Raw genomic sequence first — 10417 nt, 5'->3', positions numbered from 1 at the left:
GATTTTTTGAAAACATATGACTTGCTTGTTGATATAAAGAGAGACGTGAGCCAAGATAGCGTCGACGAGATAGCGTCGATTTTGGGAATTTAAAAAACCGGGAAGTCGAAATACCCAATTTATGGGAATTAAGAAAATCGGGAAGTAAAAATACCCAATTATATAGTAATATTAATGCAAATGGAAATAAAAGCAAAAAACATAAAACCCAAGAAATACTAGAAAACTATAATTTAATTTTAAAAAAATTACTAGTTGGAATTTAGGTATAAGAAGGTTAATCAAAAATGGCAAAAAAAATCGTTGCTGATCTACCACGGGAAATATGGGAAGTGGCTCGGTACAAGCCATATATATTATGAAAGTAGACAGTTTTTGGAACATAATGAGACAATCGTGCTAAAAATCGTGTGAATGGTTCCAGAGAAAAATAGGTTCCTCCAAAATGGCCAAAAAAAAACGTTGCTGATTTATTACGGGACACATGGGTAGTGGCTCGGTACGAGCCATATATATTATGAAAGAAGACAGTTTTTGGAACATAATGAGATAATCGTGCTAAAAATCGTGTGAATGGTTCCAGAGAAAAATTACTTCCTCCAAAATGGCCAAAAAAAATCGTTGCTGGTTTATTACGGGACACATGGGAAGTGGCTTGGTACAAGCCATATATATTATGAAAATAGACAGTTTTTGGAACATAATGAACCAATCGTGCTAAAAATCGTGTGAATGGTTCCAGAGAAAAATAGGTTCCTCCAAAATGGCCAAAAAAAATCGTTGCTGATTTATTACGGGACACATATGAAGTGGCTCGGTACAAGCCATATATATTATGAAAGTAGACAGTTTTTGGAACATAATGAGACAATCGTGCTAAAAATCTAGTGAATGGTTCCAGAGAAAAATAGGTTCCTCCAAAATGGCCAAAAAAAATCGTTGCTGATTTATTACGGGACACATAGGAAGTGGCTCGGTACAAGCCATATATATTATGAAAGTAGACAGTTTTTGGAACATAATGAGACAATCGTGCTAAAAATCGTGTGAATGGTTCCAGAGAAAAATAGGTTCCTCCAAAATGGCCAAAAAAAATCGTTGCTGATTTATTACGGGACACATGGGTAGTGGCTCGGTACAAGCCACATATATTATGAAAGTAGAGGGTTTTTGGAACAAAATGAGCCAATCGTGCTAAAAATCGTGTGAATGGTTCCAGAGAAAAATAGGTGCCTCCAAAATGACCAAAAAAATCGTTGCTGATTTATTACGGGACACATGGGAAGTGGCTCGGTACAAGCCATATATAATATGAATGTAGAGGGTTTTTGGAACAAAATGAGCCAATTGTGCTAAAAATCGTGTGAGTGGTTCCATAGAAAAATGACTTCCTCCAAAATGGCCAAAAAAAATCGTTGCTGATTTATTATGGGAAATGTGGGAAGTGGCTCGGTACAAGCCATATATATTATGAAAGTAGACAGTTTTTGGAACATAATGAGACAATCGTGCTAAAAATCGTGTGAATGGTTCCAGAGAAAAATGACTTCCTCCAAAATGGCCAAAAAAAATCGTTGCTGATTTATTACGGGACACATGGGAAGTGGCTCGGTACAAGCCATATATATTATGAAAGTAGACAGTTTTTGGAACAAAATGAACCAATCGTGCTAAAAATCGTATGAATGGTTCCAGAGAAAAATAGGTTCCTCCAAAATGGCCAAAAAAAATCGTTGCTGATTTATTACGGGAAACATGGGAAGTGGCTCGGTACAGGCCATATATAATATGAATGTAGAGGGTTTTTGGAACAAAATGAAGCAATCGTGCTAAAAATCGTGTGAATGGTTCCAGAGAAAAATAGGTGCCTCCAAAATGACCAAAAAAAATCGTTGCTGATTTATAACGGGATACATGGGAAGTGGCTCGGTACAAGCCATATATAATATGAAAGTAGAGGGTTTTTGGAACAAAATGAGCCAATCTTGCTAAAAATCTTGTGAATGGTTCCAGAGAAAAATAGGTTCCTCCAAAATGGCCAAACAAAATCGTTGCTGATTTATTACGGGAAACATGGGAAGTGGCTCTGTACAAGCCATATATATTATGAAAGAAGACAGTTTTTGGAACATAATGAGACAATCGTGCTAAAAATCGTGTGAATGGTTTCAGAGAAAAATAGGTTCTTCCAAAATGGCCAAAAAAAATCGTTGCTGATTTATTACGGGAAACATGGAAAGTGGCTCGATACAAGCCATATATAATATGAAAGTAGACAGTTTTTGGAACAAAATGAACCAATCGTGCTAAAAATCGTGTGAATGGTTCCAGAGAAAAATAGGTTCCTCCAAAATGGCCAAAAAAAATCGTTGCTGATTTATTACGGGAAACATGGGAAGTGGCTCGGTACAGGCCATATATAATATGAATGTAGAGGGTTTTTGGAACAAAATGAACCAATCGTGCTAAAAATCGTGTGAATGGTTCCAGAGAAAAATAGGTGCCTCCAAAATGACCAAAAAAAATCGTTGCTGATTTATAACGGGATACATGGGAAGTGGCTGGGTACAAGCCATATATAATATGAAAGTAGAGGGTTTTTGGAACAAAATGAGCCAATCTTGCTAAAAATCGTGGGAATGGTTCCAGAGAAAAATAGGTGCCTCCAAAATTACCAAAAAAAATCGTTGCTGATTTATAACGGGACACATGGGAAGTGGCTTGGTACAAGCCATATATATTATGAAAGTAGACAGTGTTTGGAACATAATGAACCAATCGTGCTAAAAATCGTATGAATGGTTCCACAGAAAAATAGGTTCCTCCAAAATGACAAAAAAAAATCGTTGCTGATTTATTACGGGACACATGGGAAGTGGCTCGGTGCAAGCCATATATAATATGAATGTAGAGGGTTTTTGGAACAAAATGAACCAATCGTGCTAAAAATCGTGTGAATTGTTCCAGAGAAAAATAGGTTCCTCCAAAATGGCCAAAAAAAATCGTTGCTGATTTATTACGGGACACATGGGTAGTGGCTCGGTACAAGCCATATATATTATGAAAGTAGAGGGTTTTTGGAACAAAATGAGCCAATCGTGCTAAAAATCGTGTGAATTGTTCCAGAGAAAAATAGGTTCCTCCAAAATGGCCAAAAAAAATCGTTGCTGATTTATTACGGGACACATGGGAAGTGGCTCGGTGCAAGCCATATATAATATGAATGTAGAGGGTTTTTGGAACAAAATGAACCAATCGTGCTAAAAATCGTGTGAATTGTTCCAGAGAAAAATAGGTTCCTCCAAAATGCCCAAAAAAAATCGTTGCTGATTTATTACGGGACACATGTGTAGTGGCTCGGTACAAGCCATATATATTATGAAAGTAGAGGGTTTTTGGAACAAAATGAGCCAATCGTGCTAAAAATCGTGTGAATGGTTCCAGAGAAAAATAGGTGCCTCCAAAATGACCAAAAAACATCGTTGCTGATTTATAACGGGATACATGGGAAGTGGCTCGGTACAAGCCATATATAATATGAAAGTAGAGGATTTTTGGAACAAAATGAGCCAATCTTGCTAAAAATCGTGTGAATGGTTCCAGAGAAAAATAGGTGCCTCCAAAATTACCAAAAAAAATCGTTGCTGATTTATAACGGGACACATGGGAAGTGGCTTGGTACAAGCCATATATATTATGAAAGTAGACAGTTTTTGGAACACAATGAACCAATCGTGCTAAAAATCGTATGAATGGTTCCAGAGAAAAATAGGTTCCTCCAAAATGGCCAAACAAAATAGTTGCTGATTTATTACGGGAAACATGGGAAGTGGCTTGGTACAAGTCATATATTATATGAAAGTAGGCAGTTTTTGGAACATAATGAGCCAATCGTGTGATTGGTCCGAGAAAAAAATGATTTCCTCCAAAATGGTCAAAAAAAATCGTTGTTGAAAATAGTCGGAAAGTCAAAAAAGTCGTTTAAAGTAAAAAGTCGAGAGTACGAAAAGTCGACTTTTCATAAATTACTAAGTCGACTTTTTGCGGTTTCGTTTTTAAATGACGCTATTTTCCAGTAATGCTAATTTTATCTTAAAATATAGCGATTTATAAATTGTTCAGCGGATAAAGTCTAGTACTCTGTTCATATTTGCGAAAAATTATGGTTTTTTCATGCGAAAAATTTTATATGCTGTTTGACAGTTTTAATTTCGTGCGAAAGAAGTGCTCATGGTGTAATGATATACAAGGTGACATTAATCAAACAGCTGATTATTTTTTTGCTCGAGTTTGTTTACAACTTCAATCTTGTCAAAATTTTTTTTTGCTGTAGTTTGTATACATTATGTCAGTTGTTTTTGACACTATAAAAGTTATTTGTTTTTGTATTGTTGTATTTGTTGCCGTAACGCATACACCTTATAATCATTACGCCATGGAATTGCTGCTTATGTTATTTCGTGTGGAAAAATAAGGTTGCCAGATGTATTTCACATGTTTTCCACAATAAAAACAGAGTACTGCTTTTTTCTCTGGAACCATTCACACGATTTTTAGCACGATTGGCTCATTTTGTTCCAAAAACCCTCTACTTTCATAATATATATGGCTTGTACCGAGCCACTACCCATGTGTCCCGTAATAAATCAGGAACGATTTTTTTGGCCATTTTGGAGGAACCTATTTTTCTCTGGAACCATTCACACGATTGGTTCATTTTGTTCCAAAAACTGCCTACTTTCATAATATATATGGCTTGTACCAAGCCACTTCCCTCCCATGTGTCCCGTAATAAATCAGCAACGATTTTTTTTGGCCATTTTGGAGGAAGTCATTTTTCTCTGGAACCATTCACACGATTTTTAGCACGATTGTCTCATTATGTTCCAAAAACTGTCTACTTTCATAATATATATGGCTTGTACCAAGCCACTTCCCATGTGTCCCGTAATAAATCAGCAACGATTTTTTTTGGCCATTTTGGAGGAACCTATTTTTATCTGGAACCATTCACACGATTTTTAGCACGATTGTCTCATTATGTTCCAAAAACTGTCTACTTTCATAATATATATGGCTTGTACCGAGCCACTTCCCATGTGTCCCGTAATAAATCAGCAACGATTTTTTTTGGCCATTTTGGAGGAACCTATTTTTATCTGGAACCATTCACACGATTTTTAGCACGATTGTCTCATTATGTTCCAAAAACTGTCTACTTTCATAATATATATGGCTTGTACCGAGCCACTTCCCATGTGTCCCGTAATAAATCAGCAACGATTTTTTTTTGGCCATTTTGGAGGAACCTATTTTTCTCTGGAACAATTCACACGATTTTTATCACAATTGGTTCATTTTGTTCCAAAAACTGTCTACTTTCATATTATATATGGCTTGTATCGAGCCACTTTCCATGTTTCCCGTAATAAATCAGCAACGATTTTTTTTGGCCATTTTGGAAGAACCTATTTTTCTCTGGAACCATTCACACGATTTTTAGCACGATTGGTTCATTTTGTTCCAAAAACTGTCTACTTTCATAATATATATGGCTTGTACCGAGCCACTTCCCATGTGTCCCGTAATAAATCAGCAATGATTTTTTTTGGCCATTTTGGAGGAAGTCATTTTTCTCTGGAACCATTCACACGATTTTTAGCACGATTGGTTCATTTTGTTCAAAAAACCCTCTACTTTCATATTATATATGGCTTGTATCGAGCCACTTTCCACGTTTCCCACGTTTTAGCACGATTGTCTCATTTTGTTCCAAAAACCCTCTTCTTTCATAATATATATGGCTTGTACCGAGCCACTTCCCATGTGTCCCGTAATAAATCAGCAACGATTTTTTTTTGCCATTTTGGAGGAAGTCATTTTTCTCTGGAACCATTCACACGATTTTTAGCACGATTGTCTCATTATGTTCCAAAAACTGTCTTCTTTCATAATATATATGGCTTGTACCGAGCCACTTCCCATGTGTCCCGTAATAAATCAGCAACGATTTTTTTTGGCCATTTTGGAGGAAGTCATTTTTCTATGGAACCCCTCACACGATTTTTAGCACGATTGTCTCATTATGTTCCAAAAACTGTCTACTTTCATAATATATATGGATTGTATCGAGCCACTTCCCATATTTCCCGTGGTAGATCAGCAACGATTTTTTTTGCCATTTTTGATTAACCTTCTTATACCTAAATTCCAACTAGTAATTTTTGTTAAAATTAAATTATAGTTTTCTAGTATTTCTTAGGTTTTATGTTTTTTGCTTTTATTTCCATTTGCATTAATATTACTATATAATTGGGTATTTTTACTTCCCGATTTTCTTAATTCCCATAAATTGGGTATTTCGACTTCCCGGTTTTTAAAATTCCCAAAATCGACGCTATCTCGTCGACGCTATCTTGGCCCACGTTAAAGAGAGGTAAACTTGTTGACAGAAAAACATTATTAGAAACAAATTGCCTAATTTTATACAAAATCCGGTTATCAAAGTTTTAACACACCAAGTAAATTGCAAATTTTCGCATATTTTGAGTGAATATAAAGATTTAGCAATCCTAAGTTCTAATAAACCACCAATTATAACCAGTACAACAGACCACATCGTAACAACTGGTCCGCCGGTTTTCGTCCGGCCCAGCCGACTTGTAGGCGAACGACTCGAGGTTGCAAAGAAAGAATTCAAGTTTTTAATAGAAAAAGGAATTTGCAGACCATCCAAAAGTCAATGGGCGAGTCCTCTACATTTGGTAAGAAAGTCTAACAACGACTGGCGACTATCGGGGTCTCAACGCAGTCACACTTCCGGATAGGTATCCGATTCCATTTCTCCACGATGTAACCAGTATTTTGCACGGAAAGAAAGTATTTTCAGCTATCGATTTGCAACGCGCATATCACCAAATACCAGTCGAACCGACCGATATACCCAAAACAGCCATTTCAACGCCGTTTGGCTTGTATGAATTTGTATACATGACGTTTGGGTTAAGAGACGCGGCCCAGACGTTACATTGACAATTTACTTCGTGGTTTAGACTTTACATTTGCGTATATTGATGACATCTTAGTTGCCTCAGCTGACGAAGAGCAGCATGAAAAAGGTTTTCGTTTAGTGTTTGATAGACTGCGGAAAGGTAACTTATCAATTAATGCCGACAAATGTAAACTGGAACAAACAGAACTTGAGTTTTTAGGTCATACAATTACAAGTGAAGGTTTTTGACCACCGAAAAGTAAAATTGAGGCCGTACGCGATTTTCAAAAACCCACTATGGCAAAAGACCTAAAAAGATTTTTAGGTATGATTAATTTTTATCGGCCTTTTCTACCTCACGCCACTAAAAATCAAAATGTTCTACAAAAATTAATAAACGGAAATAAGAAAAATTATAAAACCGAAATTGTGTGGACTGCTGAAGCTTCAGCCGCATTCGAAGCATGCAAAAACGATTTAGCTTCTGTGACTTCGTTAAGCTACATGTCCGCACACAGTAAACTCACATTAACTGTAGATGCATCAGATTTAGCAGTTGGTGCAGTGTTGCATCAAATCGTTGTTGTACATGCTCAACGTATGTACAGTAGAGTGCTCCAAAAAAATAAAATTGCGAATTTGGCCCGTCCCCCCCTCTAGAATGGTTCTATGTATTGTAGAAACTCGTTGTGTAAAATATTAGGATGATATGATAACGCTAACTGGTGCCGCAACGACGCTGAAGTTTTGATGTGCATTTACAAGGGGAAAAAATGCAATTTTTTCAGTTTTTGTAAAAATTTTGGCATTAAATAATTACTTTGCAATTTAATTTAAAAGAATCGAAATGTACACTTAATTGTCGTTCTAATAAGATATAAAAGACAAAAATTGGTTGAAAAATTTTAAAGTTATTAAACAATCGCCAGGCCATTAACGTCTCTCAGGCCACTAGAACAAAAAATGTAGAAACAAAATTAACATATTTTGAGAAATATTAAAATAAAAGTACATTTTTACTTAAAATATATCCATATTTACTTGTATATGAGTTTTTGTCTTCGTTGGATACCGGTAACCTATTCGCAGGTATGACCAAAAAAATTTAATTTTTCTGCTGTTTTTGTAAAAACTGGACTTTGTGTTATATATTTCTTAAGTTTCATCAAAATCGGCCGAAAAATAAATAACATTTCGCTATGTTTCCATGAGAAATTCCAAATATTGAAAAAATTGACCTTTGACCTTCACGATTTAAGGGTTAACGTCTTCCGATTTTAGTAAAACTTTCAGACTATATTTAAAATTACCTGGAATATACTATTCTGAATATCTTTTGCTTAAAAATCATAACAGTAAAGAAATTTGGCTCATTAATCCAAATATGGCCAAAAAAATAGTTTTTCTCGAAAATCTAAATTTTTAAATCGCAGGTACGGAAAAACTATAGTAGGTATTTTCATACTTTTTTCATATTTTTATTCCCTATTATGTTCTCAATAAATCCCAATGTGATGATCACAAAATTTTGAAATTTGTTTAACAAAATTTTTAAAAATTTGAAAATGGAGTTTTGAAACTGCCGTTAAAAAAAATTTATTTCTTTGGTCATACCTGCGAATAGGTTACCGGTATCCTACGAAGACAAAAACTCATATACAAATAAATATGGACATATTTTAAGTAAAAATGTACTTTTATTATAATATTTATCAAAATATGTTAATTTTGTTGCTACATTTCTTGTTCTAGTGGCCTGAGACACGTTAATGGCCTGGCGATTTTTTAATAACTTTAAAATTTTTCAACCAATTTTTGTCTTTTATATCTTATTAGAACGACAATTACGTGTACATTTCGATTCTTTTAAATTAAATTGCAAAAGTAATTATTTAATGCCAAATTTTTAACAAAAACTGAAAAAATTGCATTTTTTCCCTTTGTAAATGCACCTCAAAACTTCAGCGTCGTTGCGCCACCAGTTAGCGTTATCCTATCATCCTAATATTTTACACAACGAGTTTCTACAACACATAGAACCATTCTAGAACCAATCTTGGAGCACTCTAATGTACAGTGCCTACGATCAGGAATTGACTGCAATTTATCAGGGCGTCCAACACTTCAGATATGCTTTAGAAGGTCGGAAGTTTACAATTTATACGAACCACAAGCCCCTAGTAACGCATTTCAACAAAAGAGTGAGAAGGCACCACCAGGAAGAGTCCGACAGCTTGATCTGATAAGTCAGTTTTCCACCGACATCCGTCACATCAAAGGCAGCGATAATAATACAGCTGACTGGCTCTCACGAATAAACAACATAACAACAGAATTGATAGATTTCGATATCTTGGCTACAGAGCAGTGTAACGACAGCGAACTGAAGTCTTTGCTAGATAAGCCAGGTAAGGATTTATCACTCAAACTCACACGTTTACCCATTCCAGATTCCACAAAATTTTTATTCTGCAACATCGACGGCACAAATATAAGACCGTACGTGCCAGCTAACCACCGAAAAAATGTATTACAAAAACTGCACAATCTGTCACATCAGGGCAACACGAAAACTAGTAATGTCACGCTACGTATGGCCAGGTATAGCCAACAGTGCCAAAAAGTGAAAGTTGGCAGATATACTTCTGCTCCATTAAGTAACTATAACACAACGGATAAGCGCTTTCAACACGTAAATATAGACCTTATTGGTCCCCTGCCAACATCATCTGGCAATCGCTATTGTCTGACGTGTATAGACCGGTTCTCTAGATGGCCAGCTGCATTTCCCATCCCCGATATTACAGCACATACAGTCGCATCAGCTTTCGTGGCAGGTTGGGTAGCATCGTATGGAGTGCCAGAAAAGATAACGACTGACTTAGGAAGACAGTTCGAATCAAACCTCTTTGATGAGCTGACAAAGACACCAGGTATATCTCATTTACGTACCACAGCGTACCATCCTCATGCGAATGGTATAATCGGAAGATGGCATCGCACCCTGAAAAATGCCATTAAGTGTTACGCCACCAAGGATTGGTCATTTGTCATACCGTTAGTATAATTAGGACTACGAACCACAGTAAAGATGGACATTGGTGTAAGCCCAGCTGAATTGTTGTATGGAACACAATTGCGTTTACCCAGAGAATTCTTTATAGAAAGCAAGGCCAAGAACAGTCAAACCGAGTTTGTACAACAGTTGCGTCGAGCTATGAGTGAATTACGGTGTCCTTTGCCTTCGTGGCACTCTACTAAAAATAATTATGTAAATCCAGATTTAAATACGTCCAAATTTGTTTTTGTAAGAGTAGATCGAGTACTAAAACCGCTAGAAGCGCTAGAACCGTCATTTGAAGGCCCATTCGAAGTTGACAAGCGATATAAAAAATAATTTGTAATAAAAAGAGGCAACACAAAAGA

At 36.0% G+C, this 10417-nt stretch overlaps 1 protein-coding gene across 1 annotated transcript in view; it reads left to right on the top strand.

Moving 5' to 3' along the window:
• Nipped-B (Nipped-B cohesin loading factor) overlaps positions 1 to 10058 on the top strand; it is a 401322-nt gene extending 391264 nt beyond the window's left edge. The window contains exon 24 of the mRNA XM_065500106.1: positions 9069 to 10058. Coding sequence (XP_065356178.1) covers positions 9069 to 10058 — 990 coding nt within the window. The remainder of the gene's footprint in view (positions 1 to 9068) is intronic.
• Positions 10059 to 10417: the final 359 nt, after the last annotated feature.

The sequence above is a fragment of the Calliphora vicina genome, chromosome 2 (assembly GCF_958450345.1).
Source record: "Calliphora vicina chromosome 2, idCalVici1.1, whole genome shotgun sequence".
NCBI classification, from domain to species: Eukaryota; Metazoa; Arthropoda; class Insecta; order Diptera; family Calliphoridae; genus Calliphora; species Calliphora vicina.
This window is presented reverse-complemented; position numbering and strand designations above follow the sequence as displayed.